The sequence below is a fragment of the Prionailurus viverrinus genome, chromosome B4 (genome assembly GCF_022837055.1).
Source record: "Prionailurus viverrinus isolate Anna chromosome B4, UM_Priviv_1.0, whole genome shotgun sequence".
Classification (NCBI taxonomy): domain Eukaryota; kingdom Metazoa; phylum Chordata; class Mammalia; order Carnivora; family Felidae; genus Prionailurus; species Prionailurus viverrinus.
The window spans coordinates 127650235-127674563 of NC_062567.1; the positions used below are offsets into that span (position 1 = coordinate 127650235).

Genomic DNA, 24329 nt, shown 5'->3' on the forward strand with positions numbered 1-24329 from the left:
GAAGGGGGATAGGAACGGATGGATAGATGGATGGATTCTGATCTAAAATGGTTTTCTCCAAACCAAATGATGGTTTCTCCTAGAGGTTTTTAAAAAGCAAGAAATACTTGTCCGAAATAAAGTACCGTCCCACCTTAAAGATAGACAGCCTATCTTCAGAGTGTCAAGAAAGCAGAAGGGCCTCCAATGCAACTCCCAAACGAACAGGAAGATTCTCTCTCTGAAACTGCCATGGGACACTGAAGCTTCTCGCGTTAGTATATATATATTTTTTACACACCTTTCCAAAACCTGGACTCACATCGGGTATCATACACAGCGACACAGATGGTTAACGTTTCACTCATTTTCTTCCGTACAGTACCTGGCATAGTTAATGCTAACAATCTTTCAGGGAACACAATAAATACCGGACTCCGCACTGCCACGGGTCAGCGTGTGTCTGCCATGGTCTCTGGTGCCCCTGCCTGGCGCTACGTCAACCACCGTAACAGCGGGTGACACGTACAGTGGTTACCATGGACCAGGCGCCCCTCCAAACGCGTTTTCCTATATTACCTCGATATTCACACACGTCGCCAGGTACAAACTAGTTTTCCTATTTCACAGACGAACGACTGAAGCATTGAGGAGGTACGTAACTTGCTCAAGGGACACACAGGTAAGCAGGCATAGAGACAGTCGGAACCTAAGCAGTCTGATACCAGAATGGCTCCTTTTAACCCGGTATTTTAATACGGTGTGACAACTGCTCTGATGGAGTTGCACACGGAGTACCTGCCACCAAGTACTAGGCTTTGACACATACTCCGCGTATACCTCTGTCAGAGCAATGATCACGTGGTGTGAAGAGCATCTGTGCACACATCCTCTTCCCCACTGCAAAGTCACGTCTTAGCCATCACTGTGCCTGGCACCACCTCACTCAATAAAGTCTTTCGCTGGGTTTCGACTTAAGAGATCCAATAATAAAATGTGATTTCTATTCCTTGGGCTTGTATTTCATATTTTCAAGGTTGGTACCTCTCCTGCCCCTGTGTGCCACCATTCCCTAAGACCCATCTCCTCTAAGGCAAGATCTGCTTCTCCAATAGTTTGCTGCTTCCCTAGAGATGCCGGCCAGACCTCTCGAACTGCTTTGGGAACATTCACGGGAGTCCTGACACACCAGACGGACCCACCACCGTTCCTGCTGGGCAGGGCACCGGCAGTACAGCTCCCGCCCCCGCCCCCGCCCCCAGCAGCCACCAGCATGGATCAGTGGCTCTTATCAGGAACGTGGAGTAACTTGAGCCACCTGCCAACCCATCTCTCAACTGCTAAGACAGGCGCTTTCTGCTATCAGGTTGCACAAATGCCTGGAAACCTTATACCAGGTGTGAAGGAAGAAGCGAGAGGGGCAACAACCCCCAGCCTGCTTCCGTTCACTGCGTGGGGCCAGAGACCGAGTGGGCCTAACTCACTCTCTGCAAAGCCCTGGGACCATAAAGATTGTGCGGTGAGAGCAGCATCACCATGTACTGGACGTCAGCATTCACCTAGAGTGCAAGACACGTCTCCACTGGCCTCATTCGCCCAACAGCGAGAACGCTACCTCCTCTGTAATAACACCCTTGTGGAGACAAAGGTCCATCGCAGAAGCTAACTCTGAAAAAAAGCACAGTTTCCTAGCCTTAAACGCAGAAGTCTCTAAAGGTCAACTGAGCTAGAGTCAAGCCTAAGCGTGAAATCCTTGATGCTACGTCTGAATCAGAATCCACTGTCTGGTAAACAAAAGAAAAATACTCTGTTTGTTGAACCATATCTATTTACTTCCCGTCAAGTCTCAGTGGCAGAGTGGCCATCTCCTAAGGATGAAGAGCATTCACTCAATCCCAGGCTTTCCACAAACACAGGGGCTAAGTGAAACTAATGGCCATTGTGACTGCTGAGACACAAACACCTACCAGGAACCAAACCTCCCTTTCTCCCAATTCCATACCAAACTTGGCTCACTGACCAGCCTCCTGACAGCAATGACATTCAATCAGGATAAACTGGACATTTTGGATATGCCTGGTACAGAAGATGTCACACGGAATAAAATCACACTGCAGTTAGATTCTGTGTGCAATGACTCAAGGCAGATCCTGAGTATCATTACTAACTCAATGACAAATGGGGTATCTGACCCAAAAAGGGCCTCTAGGGTGTAAAAAGACAGGATCAGGAGCAGCTGACTGGAGCAGGTGGAGAGCTGAGGAGGCCTACCTTTTACTCAAACATCTTTAAAATGCTATCGTCGGCCAGGGACTTGTAGGGTATTCAAGTGAAAGAACACAGATGCAGATCAGGTCTCTGAAAACAAAAACATGAAACGTTTAAAAAAAAAAAAAAAAAGAGTAGGTCTCTGACCCTGTGATTTCATGAAACAGACTCACGTTTTATGAGATCCTGTACTAACCAGAGTCATCCTTACCAGAGACATTTAGGTATAGTTATCTCGGCAGCCCACAAGAGAATAATCCTAACTGCAGAAATCTAACAAAAAATACCTACACACTGCTATGATTTCCAAATAGAGAGAGGAAAAAAAGCAAAATACATGTAGTATGTACAGACAGTATGCATATTAATATCACCGTCTGAGCTTTTTTTTTTAGAAGGAGGTAGAGAAAATATTATGTAACTACGATCTCTGGAAGGATATCCAGACAACTAACCATCCTGGTTACCTCCAAGGAGAAAACTAGGAAGTTGGGAGAAGGCAGAGACTTTTTACTCTTTTGCGTATTTTGAACCATTCACCATGTGAATATGTCACATGCTTTAAAAAAATCAATGAAAAGCAGGGGGACGGGGGAACCCCATATAAGAAACTCTCAGAGAAAATACCAGAATAGTAAAAAAGACTAAGAAATGAAAGATTCTACTTAGACCTAAAGCCAAAAGTTTGAGTTTATTGCTTGTCCTCCCATCTGCTCTCGGAGACTGAAATAACTTGTCCCTGAAAACGAGTACATCACCTCCCTTCCTTGATTTAAGCAGGGAGCTGGCCAGATAACTTCTAGATGACTTCAGCTCTCATCATTTCATACTAGCCACCATTACCAATCCATTGATTTATCTACTGCTGATCTATCAGATCAATAATAAAATTAGAGATGGGAAAACTTTGAGGCAAAAAAAATAATAATAATAACAATAACAAACTACCATACATATGGCAACGAATAATCTCATTTAACCCCTCCAAATATGAACTACAGGAAAGTGAGATAAACACATAAAGTCTGTAATACAATGCTTGGCGTATAAAGTACACACTAAATTTTAGCAAAATCCCAATTCGAAACACTGGCTAGATCCAAATTATTGCAGAAAGAAACTGGGGGTCGCTGTTGACTTCTACATGAATCAACTGTTAGGTAACGGACAAAAATTTTTTTTTAATGTTTATTTTTGAGAGAGAAAGAACAAGCAAGCAAGTACATGCGAGGGGGAAGAGGCAGCGAGAGGGGGGCACTGAGGATCTGAAGCCGGCCCTGTGCGGACAGCAGAGAGCCCGTCTCCGGGTCTGAATTCACGAAGCGTGAGATCGTGACCTGAGCGTAAATGACTGCGCCAGCCAGGTGCCCTGACAAAATGTTTTCAATAGTAAATATATGTCACGTGAAGTTCACGTTCGCTATTCACTCCATTCCTTCTCAGTCATACCCTTTGGCCCGAGGGGCACGAGACCCAAAGGAAAAGGCACTGAATAAAGAGCCACAAGATCGGGTAGAAGCACCAGTTTTGTTGCTTCCTAGTCGTGAGGCTTAGAGAAGTGTATTTTTACCGTCTGAAAAATGGGAAAAAGAACCACCTATCATGTGGGGTTGTTGTGGCAGTAATTTTGTAGCAACAAAATTATTACAGAGATTTTTACAAACAAGTCACATAATGGCTGATTTTTTCAACAAACGTTTACCAGGTTCTTATTATAGTATCTCTCAGACACTTATGTAGAAGCCAAGGATACAAAGATTAAGAGACCTTTAAAGAAGTCAAAAGACAGGGGCACCGGGGTGGGTCGGTTGGTGAAGCATCCAGCTTCGGCTCCGGTCATGGTCTCACGGTCCATGAGTTCAAGCCCTGCACTGTGCTCTCTGCCATCAGCACAGACCCCGCTTCAGATCCTCTGTCCTCCTCTCACTCTGCCCCACCCCCGCCGGTGTGCATGGTCTCTTTCTCTCTCAAAAACAAATAAACATTTTTTTAAAGATTTTTAAGAAAGTCGAAACACAACTGGGGTACAAGAAAACAGGGCTTGGTAATTATAATAAAAATGGCTATTACATAATACCTATTATGTGTCAGGCCCTGAAATAAAAAGCATATGATGTACATCACTTCTTTCCATTCTTACACTAATCCTATAGTATATTTCACAAGGGAAGAAAAGGTTAAGTCATTTAGCCAAGATCATACAGCTGTGATATGGAAAAGCTAGGGCTCCAACCCAGCTCTGTCGGTCTGCAAGCCCACTCTACTTTTAATAATCTTGGGAGTGGGAAAAAGTTTTCAAAGCATCACTCACACACACACACACACACACACACACACACACACACACAGAACTCATTCACGAAAACATTAGTAGACCTCGTTTACATTAAACAAACTAACAAAAAATAGGGGTGCCTGGCTAGCTCAATCGGTTAAGCATCCAAATCTTGATTTTGGCTCAGGTCATGATCTTGCAGTTCACGAGATAGAGCCCAGAGCTGGGATGCTCGCTCTCCTTCCCTCTCTTCCTCTCCCCTGCTCACATACGCGTTCTCTCTTGGTCTCTCTCTCAAAATAATGAAATTTAAAAAAGAAAAAAAAAAATGTAACCTTAGAGCACCTGGCTGGTAGAGCCATACTCAGTTGTTGGAGCATGCAACTCTGGCTCTCGGGGCTGTGAGTTCAAGCCACATGGGGTGTAGAGATTACTTAAAAATAAAAACATCTTTAAAAAAAATTAACTTCTGATATAGTCATTGAAAACAGTAGCATGGAAAAGCGTGTAGAGTTTGCTAACATCTGGGGGTAAAAAAGGAGAGGAATAATGCAAGTGATGAACGTCGGGGATTAGAGGTTTAGTGAAGGGGTACGGAGTACTTGGGGAACCCGGCGGAGAAAGAGACACTTCATTAAGTGCATTTTTATAAATTGAGAGTTACATCTGCTTATGAAATGTAAAATGCAATAGTTCAAATTTTGCTTAACGCTAGTCCAAAGTTATTTGATTTTTCTGTTCTCAGAAGAATGATACCTCTTACCATGTCTCAAAGAGCAATCGATGGAAAACAGCTTGGAATACTCTGAATTAGACAATTTCCTTGCCTAAACAGGATGCTGGACCAGTGAGGTATTTTTTCTTGTATCAGAATTGATACCTTTTTTTTTTTTTTTAAACAAAGTATGTGTGACAAATTTTGTGGGTTTCTTCAAACTCTGGGATACTGTGAAACCAAACAAGTATTTACTATTTGCCTAAAAGTAACACTGCAAAAAAGAATCCACAGTGAAGCTAAAATCCAATAGGGGTAAATGATCCCCCACACAGCCCAAGAAAATCAAATGCAAAGGTTTCCTGAGACGGGCTTGCCAGGATTAAAAAGCAAAGCCTACAGGATAGCACTCAGTCCCAACCACTCCTAGAGAGAGAAACAGAAATGCAAAGTAAGCATAAAGGAAAAGCACACAAGCACACAGATACACGTGTATCTGTTAATCACAGCATTTTTACACAGCTGACAAAAATCACTAATGGTCAGTGAAAAGCACCTTTCTAAAAGATTTCTGTTGTATGTATGCAAAATGCCAAAGTTAACCAATTGATCTACAACACGATAAAACAGCCAGATCAAAGCCACAATGTTGCAGCAAAAAGATATATTTGGAATCACAACAAGAGGCGAGAGACCTATAACACCAAGCAGAGGAACACACACACAAAAAAAAAAAAAAAGTGTCTATGATGCATAAAAGCAGCAGCAGCTGGGGATGCGGAGGGAAGAGCCAACAGAAATATTAACTTCTAAGCCCCCACATGGAACTTTTAAATATGACCACCTTCACTTTAAAGTCCGAGATGATATCAAAATTAGCCAAATCGGGGACACCTGGGTGGCTCAGTCGGTTAAGCGTCCAACTTTGGTTCAGCTCATGATCTCACCGTTTGTGGGTTCAAGGCCCCCGTCATCGTCGTCGGGCTCTGGGCTGACAGCTCAGAGCCTGGAGCCTGCTTCAGATTCTATGTCTCCCTCTCTCTCTCTGCCCCTCCCCCTCTCTCTCTCAAAAATAAACATTAAAAAAAAATTTTTTAATACCAAAATTAGTCAAATCAGCTTCTTGAAAGTCACAAGTCAGACTATGGCTGCAAGTATGAATACAACATACAAAACATGCAGTAAAATTTGTGTGTCAGTGGAGCAAACACAGACATCTATAAAATGGACCACGTAAGTGACAGCTACAGAGCCCCGCTCTCCCTTTTTCAAACAAATCTGCCCCTGCCCTTCTCACAGAGACATCCAGCGGGATAGGACCAGACTCCTACTTTCAAAACAAGCACTACCAACTCCCTGTAAGCCCTGCCAAAGCTCCCACTGTGAGAGGCAGCCATTGTGGAGACTTCCTGAAGTTCCAACAAAGTCCTCAAACCCATTGTGCCAGCTATTGACGGTGACAGGTTTGTATGAGGTGCAAACCAATGAGTTACGCTTTGTGGACGCTGGGAGCCACCACAAAACATCTTCCAATTTTGCCAGTTTTTGCTTTGAAATCACACAATCCTACTATCCCATCCCCTGGAAACCAAGAAATAGCAGGTGAAAGCTGTCAAAGCCACATATTCAGAGTGTTAGGGGACAAGACAGTCCGATTAAGGGAAAAGCGACCTCATTTGCAGACTCTTTTGCAAAGGACGGGCGGCGGGAGGGGGGGCTAGTAAAGAAACAAAAAGAAGGGAGGAAGCTAAACAATTCTTGCTTTTTACCCAAAATTATTATCCACCCTCCTCAGAATCTCTGCAGAGCACTGAGCTGCAGAAGGGAAGAAAAGGAAAAAGAAAACTTCAGGCTGTAAATGTGACCGTATAAAAATCCCCAAGAGAGAATGACCTATGAAACTAAGCTCCACACAAGGGCTAACTATGCAGCTGCTTTTCTACTCGCCTAACGGTCCAAGATAAATAGAGCAGGCTCATGGAAGCCCACCAACTTCCAGGAAAATGGAACCAAAGTCCTCCTGACTCAGGACAAACCACCTACCCCTGAAATAAATCCCTAAATGAAATCTATATAGGTCTGTTTTGGAAATCCTTCTGGCGGACAGCAATTAACGCCCCCTCCTCCAAACAGCTGCCAATGTGCAGAGGAAAAAGCTGCTCAAACTAAAGCAAATGGAAGAACTTCCCATGAGTCTCTGTTCCAAAAGTGTTCCAAAAGAAGCAGGAGCCACAGCCCATATTCCAGCCCCCACAGTGCCCCCAGACCAGGTCTGCGGTTCCTCTAATTGGACCGGTACCGTGTCTGCCCTGCCCACACAAAGCCCCATCACTGAGACAGTCCCCCTGCCCATCCTTCATGATAAATCACGCTTTGCTGTGACATTTACAATGATGATCCCACAGGGGCGCCTGGGTGGCTCGGTCACTTGAATGTCCGACTCTTGATTTCGGCTCGGGTCATGATCTCACGGCTCAGGAGCTTGAGGCCTGCAACGGGCTCCACACAATGCAGAGCCTGCTTGGGACTCTGTCTCCTCTCTCTCTCTCTCTCTCTCTCTCTCTCTCTCTCTCTTTCTCTCTCTCTCTGCCCTTCCCACGCATGCACTCTCTCTCAAAAATAAATACATAAACTTATCTGGGGCGCCTGGGTGGCTCAGTTGGATAAGTGTCCGACTACAGTTCCAGTCATGATCTCACGGTTCGTGGGTTCGAGCCCCGCATCCAGCTCTGTGCTGACAGCTCAGAGCCTAGAGCCTGCTTCAGACTCTGTGTCTCCTTCTCTCTCTGCCCCTCCTCCACTCACGCTCTGTCTCTCTCTGACTCTCAAGAATAAATGTTAGAAAGAATTTTTTTAAATAAAAAAAAATTAAGATTCAACAAAATTGATTCAGCCAAAAAAGAAAAATAAACAGTATGCCTCCTCAGAAACCACATGCCTGGAATAAAACATCCAATACTCAGTGCAAAATCTCTTTTCCTCAGCAAAGGAGAAACCAAGGAGCCAGCCTTCACATGGGAAAAATCCCACATACCAAGGTATTATCTGAGGACTCAGGTCCCAAAAAAACCCCCAAGTATTATGGTTGAACGAACACACCCTTGTGGAAACCTAAACTTCAAAGGCCGTTTCCACCCTTGGGAAAATAGGTTTTTAAGCAGTTACTCAACCATTATCATTTGGCAACTCAAAATTGTCATCTGCTTCAGAAGTGGTATTTACCATGTGTCCTGTGCCTTGAATCCTCAGCTGAAAATTTCTAGATGCCACGTATGTACAGGACACGTCAGAAGCAAGTGATATTACTGGCTGCTCTCTCTCTCTCATTCCCTTCTTAGAACCTGCTTTATTGAAGCAGAATCCAGAAGCCAGAGGCACTACAAAGTATATATACCCAATCGCCTTTAAAGGGGCCCCAACTAAACTAGTAAGGGAAGTCTCGAGGCTGGAAAACAGACGAGGATTTTACAGGAGCACGAATCATTAGCCGAGAGGCAAGGAGGCGGGGAGAACAAGGGCCAAGGAGAGAGGATTCCTGTAAAATACATCTATGAATCTATTTCCAAGGCTGCGGTTGAAAAGAACTGTATCAAGCTTCCTCATTTGCAAGCATATCCAGTGCGTGATCTGAAAAAACAGCATGTATTCTGTGAGGTGTCTCAGCTTGGTATTTTTCCTGTACCCACAAAAGAAGCTGTAACAGCTCATGAAATTCATTGGTTGAGAAGGGAAAGTTGATCAAATGGGCTTAGTCCCAAATGGTGGTAATATCCGCGAACTGCAACACTCCAGAATCTCTCGGCAGCACTGTAAAAGGCAGATCAACAGACTGCTCCAATGAACTGGAACAGGTTAGCTCTAATTGCCCCTTGCTTGTGCGGCTCCTCTCTTTTCGTTCACCACACCATCACAAAGGCGCTTTTTACACATACACACGTGCACTCAATTAATATCTGAGCACAGGAAACTAAACATTTGGTTGCCATGCCCACCCAACACATTCAACAGTTAAATTCCACCCCAGCTTCTGTTTTCAAAGACCCCTTTCTCACCTTTAACCCTGATATCAATGGAAAGATCAGGTACCATTCACAAATCCCACAACACCCAGTCTTCACAGGATCAGGAAAGCAGACCGAGGGCCAGGCCCCCCAGGGAAAATCTGGAGAAACAATTAAAGCCATCTGCAGGCCCCACTGAGGAGCAGAGAGACAAGGTTCAATTCACCAAGAACCACAATTTCTTGACTACGGGGGCCCAGGCCCAATGCTAAATCCTAGGGATCCCAAAGGATCCCCTGGTCTCACAGTCTGGGAAGGGGTGCAGGAGCAGACATTTAAACAAATGGTAAAGCAAAAAAACCCTAACACACAGCTATGGACACAGTGTTTTAGAAACCAGCAGGAATGTGGGAGGGATGGGAGCAGACACAAAAAGCATCCAGGGGGAGTCCACAGCCCAGCTGATTCTTGAAGACTGAGCCTTACAGATGAGAGAGAGATGTCGAGGCAGGAATTTCAGCCGGGAAAACCGGAAACAAAAGCACAGAAGAACGAATGAGCCCGCATGGCGCTCAGGAAACTATAAGCCCCCTAACAGGACTCAAGAGGTAGACTGTAAAAATGAGATGAGTTTACAAAGACCAGCACAAGTCAGGCCAGGAGGAGGCCAAATGAGAGACCGGACTCTATCCGGAAGACAAAGACAAACCATCAAGTGTTGTTAAGCTCTTTTAGGTGGATGCCTCTTCATAGTCTTTTTCTCTTCAGGCAGGCTTGAAGAGACCAGAGAGAGACCACAAGAGACAAAGGCTTTCCATCTCAATTTCCACAAACCAGAATAAGAACAAAAAGCACCATCCATTTGAGGTCATATATCTGACCAGCAAACCTTACAACACTGGAAACACAAACGATATTTTCACCACCCAAACAGCCAGCATATCTGTCACGCACATTCCCAGTCGGGACCTCACAGGTTCCATGAAACGTCCACTGCTCAATGCAGGCAGTGTGATACCTCAGTAGCCCTGTTAGTGCTTAGCAAAGAAGCAAATGTCTCCTTCTCCTCTGACCAGAGAGCCCGTGATAACCAACCAGGCCCATTCACGTCCTCCACCCACATGACAAGCAATTCAGTTTAACACACTGCTCATCTCTAGTAGTTCCCAACTCTGACACTTAATCAATCGGAAACGCATTAACCACTCCATGCTGATCAAGCACTAAGCAGGAACTCAAGGAGTGTCGTGCAGCAGGCTATGAGGGAGGCAGGGAATAAACGGTTACTGCTGGGCTCCATGATAGACACTCTAAATCATCTCAGTTACTCATTACTGCCGCTCATTAGAGTATGTATTAATTTTCCCAGGTCACAGATGTGTAATCAGGAGCTCAGACACTAAACATCTTGCCAAAGGTCATTCATCTGCTAAGTGGAAAAGCCAGGAGTCAAACCCAAAATGAGAAATTCTAAATCGTTTCTTTCACTACCCCATACTTCAAGTATACGTGGATAACAAACGTAATTCTAGACGTTAAGGTTGGTCATCACAATAGTGATAGCCACGGTATCTCCCCTTTTAAACAGAGAGAGGACCCATATCGTACAGTCTCGGATTAAGGGTTCACTCAGAGTAGTCATAATTAAGTGATCGCAACTGGAATCTCCAAATGCTGCTACAAAAGATTACTACTGAGCATTAGTGACCCAAAAATGTTCAGACTCAAAAAATCAAAGCAACCTGCCTACACTCCAGAGAAATAGATCATATCGTCCGTACACTTGCCCCTCAGAGTCCCTACAATATCTGAAAAAAAAACTCATGGCTGATTGCTCACTCGTGCGCGCGCGCTCGCTCTCTCTCTCTCGCTCTCTCAAGTATTTCCCAAACTACTTTACCCACCCAAATTAAAGAAATATGTCCAAGATTCACATGGCTGTTCTGATCCGATTTGCCCCAATCCTGGCTCAAGCAGCTTTGCACTGCCCTCCTAACTAGATCAGCACCAGCCAATGGGTTTATTCAAGCTGATCTGTGATGGATTAGATAATGAAACCTTAGCCATGTAAGCTGCCTGCTTGTATTGGGGCTGTAGGGGAGAAGAATAAGAAATTCAATACTCCTCGGGGCCACCTAAAACACCAAATGCACTCGCCGTCCCTCCTCCATCTGTTTGTTCATCCAATTACTGCCATTTCCTTCCCATCATCCCCGATGCTCTTCCCTCCGGTCTTTGGGGGAAGTGCACATAGGCACCAGAATAAAGGCGTTTACTATGCTCTACAAATGCATATATCAACAAAATTTCAAGCAAAGCCATTCACTAAAATGACTGCCTTTACTGTTTCTACAAATTATGAAAGCCTGGCATCAAACTGACGGCCTGAGAGGTGTCAAATTGGAGCCGCGCTGGCAACATTCTTGTTTACACGAAGGAGTGTAGTGTCTTTCTCCCCAATCCTGTTATCTTGAGGCCTGTCTGCACCAGTCTGTTTTATACCAAAATGAAAGTTAAATCTCTAGTTAGCTTCTGTTGTGTTCACATGTCAGTGTGCGAGAGAAAAAAATGACAAGGTGGCTAGAAGATGGGAGGGAGGTGGGACACAAATTCAACTCAGGCTAATCCCGTGAGTCACCCTAAAGAACAGTCCTACTTTGAATTCAGATCTTTCTCCTTCTCAAAGACCTTTCGAGTTTTACATTCACAGGCTTCCTTGTGAGGCTTGAAAAAAATTACTAACTTTTATTTTTTTCTAATTTTTTTTATTAATGTTTATTTATTTTTGAGAGACAGAGTGTGAGCGGGGGAGGGGCACAGAGACAGAGAAAGACAGAATCTGAAGAGGCTCCAGGCTCCGAGCTGTCGGCACAGAGCCTGACGCGGGGCTTGAACTCACGAACCGCGAGATCATGACCTGAGCCGAAGTGGGATGCTCAACCGACTGAGCCACCCAGGCGCCCCAAAAATCACTAATTTTTATTTCTATTTTTTTTTAATTTTTTTTTTAACGTTTTATTTATTTTTGAGACAGGAAGAGACAGAGCATGAACAGGGGAGGGTCAGAGAGAGGGAGACACAGAATCTGAAACAGGCTCCAGGCTCCGAGCTGTCAGCACAGAGCCCAACGTGGGGCTCGAACTCACGGACCGCGAGATCATGACCTGAGCCGAAGTTGGCTGCTTAACCGACTGAGCCACCCAGGTGCCCCAAAAAAATCACCAATTTTTAAAGTGACTGTGCCTCAGTTTATCCATCAATAGTTGCAGCTCTGGTAGTATTATGGGCTGATTGTCTGTGTTCCCCACCCCCAAAATTAGTATGTTAAAGCCCTAGCCTACACAGTTGTGGTGGTATTTGGGGGTGGGGCCTTTGGGAAGTGATTAGGTTTAGTTTAGGTCATAAGGGCAGGACTCCAATGATGGGATTAGTACCCTGGTAAGAAGACAGACATACGTGTGTCTGTCTGTCTGTCTGTCTGTCTCTCTCTCTCTCTCTCTCTCTCTCCAGGAGCATACACCCAGAAAAGGCCATGTGAGCACAGCGAGAAGCCAGGAAGAGAGCCCCTCAGCAGACACCAAAAAGGTGCCAGCATCTTGATCTTGGACTTCTAGCCTCCAGAACTGTGAGAAATAAACTTCTGTTCAAGCCATCCAGCCTCTGGTATTTTGTTACAGTGCTCGAGGAGACTAAGACAAATAGATACGAAAAATTCGGTAATTTTTGTGAGACATCATTCATGAAATTACTTGGAAAGAAAGCACATTATTTTTATAGCTCTACTCCGATGGTAGCACCGTGGTCAGCATCAGCACCAAACAGCCAAACAAGAGTCCAAAGAGACACCCACCTAGGAGGAAAGAAACCCAGGAACAAGAAAGCGGGAAGATCAACTCTTACAAGAAATACAGCATACATGTAGCGATCACAGGCTGGCTGGAACCCTGGCCCTAAGTCCAGGAAGAAAGTTTTCCTACTTCCAGAATCAACCACTAATGTGAACAACTGCTGAACCCACTTAACTAACCCGGATTTATGACTTGATGGTCAGAAGCAGTTAGCTGGCCGTATAATAATCACATACCAACATTTCACTGCTATAAAGAATTTTGCTAAAAGTTGTAAGTAATAATTAGGGTGCACCTTGCCTTTTTTATACAGCAGCTAAGTTCCTATAAAGTTGCACAAAAACTGAATCTTTGTTCATCAAATCATTTATATTCACCACAAGAGCTGACGGAAAGAATTCTTTCCCTAGCATGTGTCATAAAGCCCAAGTTTCACACATAGCAGACTTGGCTTACAGTGAAATGAACCTCCCATACCTATACATGTAACGCATTTTAACTTTCCACCAGGCGAGGGTACGGTATTTCCATCACCCTCTATAACAACCGACTACATTTCTCAAACCATATTTCAATTTTCAGGTTGAAATTTTCTCTTCCCTCCTCGCCCGCCCAAGCTTCTCTACTTCTGTACTGTTTCCAGAGCTGTGCTCACTCCTCTTCGGTCCACATTAAGCTTCTGGAAACCGACCTTGAAAGGGACCATCCTTCCTCTCCCGGCCATGGTTCCTTCTTAGCCTAAGGATTATAACATAAGCACCACAGACTCTCTCATGTCCTCTATGCTCCACTTTGGGAAGGAAATGATTTACTCCAAAAGCTTACTGCAGTAACTCAACAGGGTTCAGCTTCGGAATCTACAGCTCTGAGTTGTAGTTCCTCTCAGTAAAGCAGTCTTGGGACATTAACCCCAGTAAACGATTTCTTTCTGTAAAAAAAAAAAGGTTAATTCTTGGACACTCAGAAGATTGAGGAATTTCATAAAAGAACTCTCAATTTCATCCCTTAATCATCTGTAAAAAGTAAACTTCCATCCCTTAATCATCTGTAAAAAGTAAACTTCAACTTCACAGGCATTAAGCACTTACGATGTACCCAAAACTGTTACATATTATAAAGGGTAGAACAAAAAAATATAGTTCCTGTCTTCTGGAAGCTCACAGTCTCACTAGGAGAACAAGAATAAGACAAGGAACAACATAATGTGATGCAAAATTAAGCACCAAAATAACCGAAGGCAAGACGAGAGTCTGGTGTGACCTCGGTTGTCAGGGAAGGCTTCCTAGAAGGACCTATGACCTCAAGAAAACTCCACTTGTTAAGATTTAAGAAAAAAGGGGCGCCTGGGTGGCTCAGTGGGTTAAGCGGCCGACTTCAGCTCAGGTCATGATCTCGCAGTTCGTGATTTCAAGCCCCGCGTCAGGCTCTGTGCTGCCAGCTCAGAGCCTGGAGCCTGCTTCGGATTCTGTGTCTCCCTCTCTCTCTGCTCCTCCCCTGCTCACACTGCCTCTCTCTCAAAAATAAGTAAAGATTAAAAAAAAAAAAAAAAAATGTGGGGCACCTGGATGGCTCAGTCGGTTGAGCATCTGACTTCAGCTCAGGTCATGACTGCACGGTTTGTAAGTTCAAGCCCTACGTGGGGGCTCTCTGCTGTCAGTGTGGAGCCTGCTCTGGATCCTGTCCCCACCTCTCTCTCTCTCTCTGCCCTTGCCTCTCTCTCTCTCTCCCTCTCTCTCAAAAATAAATAAATACTAAAAGTAAATAAATTTCAAAAAAAAAAATGTGCTTTAACCCATATACTAGTATACTAAAAAGACTGGCTACTCTAGATTTTTTTAAGTGCATATTACATAGGGCCTACAAGGCATTTCTACACAGCCGCGATCATCTCCTAAGGCTGTCTCCCCCTGCTCCTTTTGCTCCAGCTACACTGGCCTCCTGTTCTCACACACGTCAAGTGCACTTCTTCCTCAATGCCTCTGCACCCCCGGTTCCTCTACCTGAACCCCTTTCCCTCAAATACCTGAAGGGTCCATTCCTCTCACTTCACTTCACCCTAGCATCGCCTATCAGACGCCTTCCCTGACCATCTTCTTCACTCTCTAGCCCTCTCCTTGCTTTAAGTTTCTTCGTGGCACTTACCACCCCCTAATAACAGTTGCTGATTTCTTTACTGTCTCTTTCCATCAGATTATTAGTTTCATGAGAGCGGAGTCTGTTTTCTTTATTGCCATGTCTCCTAGGCTCTAAAACAGAGGCTGGCACATAGCAGCTGTTCAATAAACATTAGTTAAATGAATATTAAATACCCCACCATTATTATCAGAATGATATAGGAAAGTATTAGAGCTGTAGGTCACCGAGGGTTAAATTTTATCTTTTCATGAACATTTTTTTCTCCTTTACTCAGATTATGCCTCAAATTTCAACCTTCCCATAAAGCCCTCCTTGACCATTTCAGCAGGAATGACCATCTCCTTCTTCTGGACCCAGTGGCACAAATCCTCTGCGTATTGTGGCTCTAAATTATGCAATGACTTGTGACATCATGCATCCACCCTGTGGTATCTCTGCTCCTGTTCCTCTGGGACTTACACACACACAAAACCACACACACGCACATTTTCTCTCTCTCTCTCTCTGTCTTAATTTTTCACCTATTTTGTCTCTCCACCCAGATGGAAGCACCAAGTACCTTAAGGTCAGGGAACCTGATATGTTTCTTAGAAGATAATTTAGAAATCATCCTGTACAAACCCTAATCTTTACAACTAAGGAAACAGGTCCCCAAAGAAGGGCTTTTCCCAGAAGCATATAGCTCGTTGAAGGCAGGGGGCTAAATCAATGAAGATGTGACTACCTGCGTGACCCGGTGTGTCAGAACTACAGCAATGAGAATGCGTGATGTGAAAAATAAATAAAGATCCACAAACACGCAGAGTGAAAAAAAGATTCTCTGTGGGATGGTTCTAAGTTGCCCATTTTGCACCCAAAGGGCCTAATCCCCTCCCTCTTCTGCACACTCCAAAGTCCCTGCACACTGCTCCATTTCCAAATACTACTATCCTTAGCCAATTTGAAGGCAACCAGCAAATAATTAGCCCCAGGAGGAGAGGAGAGGAAAGGGAGGGGAGGGAGTCTCACTGCTGACGGCGACTGACAGAAGCAATGAATGAACACAGACACACACAGATACATGCACCCACCAAGCCGACCCTGCTCACCAGCACCCACGTCCAGTCATCTCTCTCGGGTCAGCCAACGTCAACCCACCTCAGCTGAAGTCTCTTCCTACTCCTCGCTACTTTTTCCAAGGCCCTGAGCTTTTACTTCTCCCAATTCCTCTGCCTGACAAGAGTTCTGATGGAGAACAAAAGCAGGCAAACCAAAGAATTCACAAATAAACATCAAGAGGGTGCCTTTAGCCAAATCAACACAAGTTAACAGAGTGGCTTCTGCAAAGGAGACCAAGAAGCACACAGCAGCCACGCCAGGCTTAAATACAGCTCGGTCTCTAACACAGGAAGTCAGGCAGAGCCTTGAAAAGCGGGGAGCAGAGCACAGGAAGTCTTTTAGCACTGCAGGGATTTCCAAGAGTGGTGTAATGGAGAGAGCACAGGAATAGGAATTAGAAGACTGGGCTTCGAGCTCTAGTTTTGCTACCCAGCTAACTGGGTGGCCTTAGCCAAGTCACTAGTCTTCTCTGGACTTTTGACTCCTCATCTACAAAATGAGGTGGTCAAAGCATTTTGAGACTTGAATCCGCTGGGGGGCCGGGAGGGGGGGGACAGAAAAAACCAGAGACGAAAAGTAGTGGCCTCCCCTCCTCCCAAAAAAGTGCAAGTAAACTGTTCTGCGTAAGAATCTTCCAAGTCTATCCAGACCAAGAACCCCGGGGGAAAAAAATGATGTCTCTGGTCCCGTCTATCTGTAACATTCTATGATTCTAAGAGAATTAGGCAGATCTCTAAACAACTGCTGGTAGGTGAGCTCCACCATTTCACGGCAAGTATTTTCGGGACAGAGACCAAATCCTGAAAGGTACGAAGGTTTCAGCTCTCCTTCAAACTACAAAGTCAACTGACTATTATCACTGCCTTTCCGTTCTCTACCCAAATCAACCGGCTTAGCTTTGAGTCCACAACACAGAATCCAGTCTTCCAAAAGCCCTATACCCCAGGACACTTACACCCCAGGACATTAAGAGCTGGTCGGTACCCTTGCCACGTAAAGAGGGGTACGTGCTGTGTCTCTCTCCAGACTCCTCAGCGTGCTCCACAAAGTTAATGAGACCGAGCGCCACGGGGTCCCCACACCATCACCAAAACTCCTCGTACTTCTCACACTCCTTGTGTAACTAACTGATTGAACCCACAAGCTAAGCCACATCCCCTTTGAGCTCTCGAGGACTTTTCTCCCTTTTCACTCTTCTTTATATGCCGCTCCCCGTCCCCATCCCCGTGTGGGTCGAGGGAGGCCAAAAAGGTACTCCTTCTTGGGAGGTTTCCCACCGTCGCCCCCCACCCCCACTCAGTGCAGCGGCTCTCTGGGCAACAGACCCAGGATCTCCCGGCTTCCACTCCACCCCCGGGAACTAAGGAAGGGTCTGAAGAAATGGAATCCGTCTCAACCATGTTCGATTTCCCCCCAAAACCTATTCACGCGTCGCCCCCCCCCCCGCCACCCCCCCTAGGAATCAAGACCCTCTGGGACACACCAAGCTCCTCCTGCACCCTTCGCCTCCCAGCCCGAGGAGCCCGCCCCGCCTCCCAAACAGGCCCCGACCGGCCCCCTCCCACCTCCAAGCCAAGACCCCCGGAGGCCCACCCCCTGCCCACCCCGGCGCCCCCGCCGCCCTCGCGGCCCCCGCGCCGCACCCCCGCCGTAACGGGGCGCCGTCCCGCGCAGTCACCTGCATCCCGCCGCCGCCGTCGGCCGCCGCCTCCTCGGTGCGCGGCCGCTTGCTCAGGCCGGGCTCGGCTCCGTCTCCTCCCCCTCCGGGCACCGGCAGCTCCAGCTCCGACTCCCGCTTCATCCCCCGGGCAGCGGCGCCGGGCCCGAGCTGAGGCGGCTGCTGCGGCTGGACGCCTTCCGCCATCCGCCCGCGCCCCCCTCGCCTCCGGGAGCCGGGCGACCCGCGACAGGCCACCTCCCCCTGGGCCTCGGCCCCGACTGTCGCGACAGGCGGGCGCGCGCCTGCCCCCGCCCCCGCGTGCGTGCGTGCGTGCGCGCGCGCGGGCCCGGCGCCCCTCGGCGGCTGGCGGTGGCCGCTCTTCGCTCGCCGGCGGCTCGCTCACTCGCTCGCTCGCTCGCGGCGGCCGGCGGGTCGCGACGGGCACTCGCTCGCGCCCCCACGCGCACACGCGACCCCGGCCCGGCCCGCCGCGCGCCCCGCCTCTCGCACTCACGGAGCTCGCCCGCCGGCCCGCGCTCGCTCCTTCACACTGCCCCTCGCCACACGCCGGGCCGAGGGAGGAAGGGGGCGGTCCGGGCTCCCGAGGCGTGGGGAGGGCTGTTTGTTTGGGGGAGAGGAGGGGCTCGGGACCGGAACGAGCTGACTGGCCGGGAGCCTCCGACCCGCCACTGTGGCAGCCCCGGGAAGGCGGGCGGAGAGAAAGGAGGAGGGAGGGACCGGGATCTGGGACTCCAGCCCGCGCGGGAGGCTGTGGCGGGACGGGGGCGGTGGCGGCGGCGGGGGCGGGGCCAGCGCCCCTCGGCAATCTCCGCCGCCTCCGCTGCGGGCGTCCGAGGGAGGCCGGGAAGCGATCGGAGAAGTTCGGGAATCTCCGGCCGGGGCGAGGGGTTGTCCTGGAGGCGCCGCGCCGCTGGAGCGCCAGCCCGCGCGGAGGGGGCGGGGTCTGAGCTTTAGGGGCGGGGCCGCGATCCAGGGCGGGCGGAGCTTGAGAGGCCCAGGGGCCGGGGAGGGCTTGTCTCGCGGAGCTGTGACCCCAGTTCGCCCAGGTGGCCGCCTTGGCTCCGGGCGAGGAACGAGGCCCTCTGTGGAAGAGGGCTCTTTGGCAGCTCCCCCTCCCGCAGAAGAACGGGTTGGAAGGTCCCGGAATGAAGTCTCGAGTTGGAAGGTCCAGGAATGAAGACACCACTCCATGGCCCTCCCCAGTTCTGGAAGACTTTAATCATAATTATCACACTCCTGATCATCTTAATAATATCTGATGTTTGTAAGAGCTTTACAGCTTGCACAAGGGGTTCACAGACCCCTTTTGAAGCTGATGGTATAGGCAGAGTAAATACCATGATCTCCGTTTCATTGATGATGAACCTGAAGCTTAGTTAAGTACTACAAATAAAAAGTGGCAGATTCAGATCTCAGGACACCAGATCATATTCTCTTTCTCTACACCTCGCTGTCTGTATGACACTTTATTGCTTCTCAGCGTCGTACAATCAGAGGTAATGTGCAATAGCTTCTGTCTCCTACCAGACTTTAAGGACCAAGCGGGCATCTACTTCCTCTGAGTTTCTTCACCTATGCTGTGTACATTATAGGGATACAGTGATGTTTCGCGAAATGACCTGGATTCTGCTAACTAGCTTAACCAAGTTACTTCATCTCTTTGGACCCCTGCCCCATCATTTGTGAAACGAGGCGATGGTTTAAGATCAGTGGTTGGCGAACAGGGCGATTTTTCCCCTTCCTCTTTCAGGTCACTTGTCAACGCCTGGAGACATATTTGTTTGTTACATGGGGGGGGGGGGGGGGTAAGGCTTTCTGGTACCTAGTGGGCAGAGGCCAGAAATGCCGTTCAGTATCCTGCTATGAACAGGATAGATAGTCCCCACAACAGTTATCCAGCCCAAACGTCAATAAGCTGAGGTTGAAAAACCCTGGTTAGATGACTTCTAAGGGCATTTCCAGATGGGTCTATGATTTGTCCTATGAACTTGAATTTAACCTGGCTAGTGCTGGAACAGTACAATGGTAAAGATCCCTACTTTGGAATCAGACCAACACAAGTTTGAATCCAAGTTTTACCACCCACTACCCATATGATGTTGGCCCAGTGATGACTTAAGAAGTTCTGTTGGAAGGGGTTTAGGGCCTGCACCCTGCTCGGATGAAAAAACTGAAAGAATTGCCTTGAAGCCAAGTTTTCATAGCAAGCACATTTTTTTTTTAACCTAAGCTAAATTACAGATCAATAAAAATAGCCAAGTTTTAGCTCTGCCACTTACAAGTCATGGTGCCTTGTAAAAACTACCTAGCCTCTCTACGCCTCACTTTCTTTATCTGAAAATTAAGATAATAACAGCACCTCCCTGAAGGGATTACCGTGAGTCTTAAATGCGTTATCACACGTAGAACTTCAAACAGATTGGCCTACGGTAAGCACTCAATAAACGTTAGCCGTTATTATTACTATTACTGTGATCATTTTGTTCACATTTTGAATGAGAGTGAAAAAAACAAGTTCATTATCAAGATCAAAGAGTATCAGTATCACTACTGTGGGTTTTTAAATTTACATAAGGTGGCTACTGGTGCAGCTGCTAGAGATTAAGACGAGCAGACAGAGCTCCCCAAGTCACCCCTTCATGCAACCGCTCTGTAGGGCAAATTGCTTATTTTCACTAAGCCTTATATTCCTTCTTTGTGAGATGACGATAACAGTCACAGTGTTGTTCTAAGGATGAAATGAGACAAAAATAAAGCACTTAGCACAGCGCCTAACATATAGCGACTGCTTAACAAGGGGTAAATATTTATCATCCAATTTGTTTAGTGATTGTAAGCTACTGGCTAGAGGCCCATGGAGCTGGTAAAAGAAACCCAGGCATCTCTTAATACAGCTACTTGGGGGGCTCCTGGGGGGCTCAGTCGGTTAAGCCTCCGACTTCAGCTCAGGTTATGATCTCACGGTTCAGGAGTTTTGAGCACCGCACTGCTCTCAACTCGGAGCCTGCTTCAGATCCTCTGTCTCCCTCTCTTCTTTACCCCTCCCCCACCTCTTAAAAAAAAACTAAGTTTAAAAAATATATATATTGCTACGTGGGCCATTAAGTTGGAAGTCTAGATGCCTGCAAGCCTATTCTTGAGCTGAATTAGGCAGCACCAACCTAAGTCAGGGGTCCCTGTTGTCAATACCCCACAGCGGATGGGGCTTGAAACTCTCAAACCAAACATTATGGCTTTGTGGAAAAATCAGGATGTTTCCGGTGGCCTGTGGAACAATAATGACTTTTTTTTTTTTAACCTAAGGACACCAGTGGTTGGCTTTCCGAAAATTTTACCTTCTAAACTGGTATCTTAAGAATTCTCAGGGGCGCCTGGGTGGCTCAGTCGGTTAAGCGTCCGACATCGGCTCAGGTCACGATCTCACGGTCCGTGAGTTCTAGCCCCGCGTCGGACTCCGTGCTGACAGCTCAGAGCCCGGAGCCTGCTTCGGATTCTGTGTCTCCCTCTCTCTCTGACCCTCCACCGTTCACGCTCCGTCTCTCTCTGTCTCAAAAATAAATAAATATTAAAAAAAAAAATTAAAAAAAAAAAAAAGAGTTCTCCCCTCCATATCTGCCTTGCCAAAATACCTTCCGGCCTACTCTTTGACCCGGCAAGAAATGAGATTTGGGGTCAGGGCTGCTTGTGACTCAAATTAGTGTTATTCAAGTAGCACACAGGTCCCTAAGAAATACAATGATGTAACATAGGAATGTTTGAATGACCAGGCAGAACAAAGAGAAATTGGACCCTACTCTGTAAATAAGCATTAAGCTTGTAGGGTAAGAAGGCCTGTAAGTCATAGAAGAGGCCAGAGGCACTCATGGGGGTGCAAAGACAGGATTATTTCTTGCACATACATGTACAGCCGCTTGTTTGGAACAGGTTATAAAACATTCCAGAGGAAGAGAACAATTAAAGAATATTTTCCTAGAAAGAATTTTTAGCTGAAGGAACTACTGAAGTCCTGACATTTATTCATGTAACTATTTTTTTTAATGTTTATTTATTTATTGAGAGACAGAGAGAGACCTAGCATGAGTGGGGGAGGGGCAGAGAGAGAGAGAGGGAGACAGAGAATCATAAACAAGCAGGCTCCAGGCTCTGAACTGTCAGCACAGAGCCTGACACGGGGCTCAAGCTCATGAACCACAAGATCATGACCTAAGCCGAAGTCAGATGCTTAACTGACTGAGCCACCCAGGCGCCCCTATTCACTTATCCATTTAACAAACTATGGGTAAGAGTCTGGGATACCAAGATGAGTAAAATTGATTCCTGGTACCAAGGAGCTCACGATCTGGGGAAGGGAGGAACAAATAAAAAAGACAATTGTAACGCATCACAAATAAGGAGGTCGTCTCTCATAGCCGTCAAGGAAATGGCCTCTGGTGTCAAACAGACATGGGTTGGAATCTAACTTGGCCACATATCTGACCTTGGGCAAGATCCTCAGCATCTCTGATGCCCCGTGTTTTTCATTTGTATGACATGGTTGGGTAGTTCCCAATCCAACATCCATCCTCCTCTTATTCCTTACTAGCAGACCCCCAGCTTTGTTCAGGGCAGAAATCTGCCCAGCTTTAAAAAGAAAAAAAAAAAAATGTAGAATTCTTGGGCTCCCTAGTAGCTAAGGGTGGCCACATCACACAGTTCTGGCCAGCAAGACGTAGGTAAGTATGGGACAGCGTCCCTTCCCAGCTAATCAGACAAAACCATTGCCCTTTACCATTTACCCTTCCTCCTGCCTGGAACACAGATTGGAAAACAGCAGATGTCTTGTCTCCACAGCGACAGAAGCCACATGCTAAGAATGGTATTATGGAGCCACAATAGCAGCCTTAGCCCGTCTACCTCTAATTTTTCGTTATTTGAGCAAAATAAGGTCCTGTTTGGTTCAGCCACTGTGAACAGGTTTCTACCTGCAGCCAAACTTAACTCCTAATTCATATAATCTATAAACTGAGGATAATAATAGTATCTCTCTCCTAGGGTTCTTTTGAGCATTAAATAATGCATGCAAAACACTTAGCACGACACCTGGTTCATAGATGCACTCAGTAAATGATAACTTAGACCTTTTTACTACTATTATTATTCCTATTATCCTTATTAATATGATTATTATATATGCCAGCACCTCCAGGAGCATATAGGAAGATGTAACTTGTCCTGTCTCGGGGAGTCAGGACAAGCTTCACTGAGAAGGTTATGTTTCATGTGGGTCTTTAAAAGTGAAGAGTAGGGGCGCCTGGGTGGCGCAGTCAGTTAAGCGTCCGACTTCAGCCAGGTCACGATCTCGCGGTCCGGGAGTTCGAGCCCCACGTCAGGCTCTGGGCTGATGGCTCAGAGCCTGGAGCCTGCTTCCAATTCTGTGTCTCCCTCTCTCTCTGCCCCTCCCCCGTTCGTGCTCTGTCTCTCTCTGTCTCAAAAATAAATAAACATTAAAAATAAAAATAAAAAAAATAAAAGTGAGGAGTTGGGGCGCCTGGGTGGTTCAGTCAGTGGGCCTCTGACTTAGGCTCTGATCATGATCTCATGGTTCCTGGGTTCGAGCCCCGTGTCGGACTCTGCACTGACTGTGTGGAGCCTGCTTGGGATTCTCGCTCTTTCCTCTCTCTCTGCCCCTCCCTTGCTCTCATGTTCGCTCTCTCTCTCTCTCTCTCTCTCTCAAAATAAATAAATAAACTTTAAAAATAAGATAAAAGTGGGGAGGAGTTTCCTAGGATAAGGGTTCTGATAAAAAGTGGGCAAATTCTTGTGTGCCTGCAAGGGCTTGGGAGGGATTCCGCACTGTTCAGCAAGAGAAAAATTCTGCTAGGAGGTTAAAAGTGCTGGAGTTGGGGTCCCATCACTGGGACCGGCGTCAGTACCAGCTGTGGTCCTCAAACTGAGACTGGAGACTGGGAGAGCTAAGTGGGTGCACCTCACCACAGGCTATTGTGGGGCCATAGGGGACGCAATTGTCCCCTTTTATCGGTGGCTTTGCTTTCTGCCGTTTCAGGTACCCGCGGTCTGGAAGCAGATGATCCTCTTTCTGCCAAATTGTCAGAAAGCCATAGTAGCCTGATTCTACACCACAACACCTGCGTCCTTCACCTCACTTCGTCTCACTGTGTAGGCATTTTATTGTCTCCCATCATCACAAGAAGGGTGAGTACAGGGGCGCCTGGGTGGCGCAGTCGGTTAAGCGTCCGACTTCAGCTCAGGTCACGATCTCGCGGTCCGTGAGTTCGAGCCCCGCGTCGGGCTCTGGGCTGATGGCTCAGAGCCTGGAGCCTGCTTCCGA

The 24329-nt window shown here is 46.9% G+C and overlaps 1 protein-coding gene across 6 annotated transcripts in view; it reads right to left on the reverse strand.

Moving 5' to 3' along the window:
- RBFOX2 (RNA binding fox-1 homolog 2) overlaps positions 1-18315 on the reverse strand; it is a 287489-nt gene extending 269174 nt beyond the window's left edge. For 4 of the 6 annotated variants that reach the window (XM_047865299.1, XM_047865297.1, XM_047865298.1 and 1 more), the window contains exon 1: positions 17999-18314. In XM_047865299.1, coding sequence (XP_047721255.1) covers positions 17999-18184 — 186 coding nt within the window. In that variant the 5' untranslated portion in view covers positions 18185-18314. Of the gene's footprint in view, positions 1-17998 lie in introns of all 6 variants that reach the window. The other 2 variants (XM_047865304.1, XM_047865300.1) reach the window with 1 other exon arrangement.
- Between the last annotated feature and the right edge of the window lie 6014 nt (positions 18316-24329).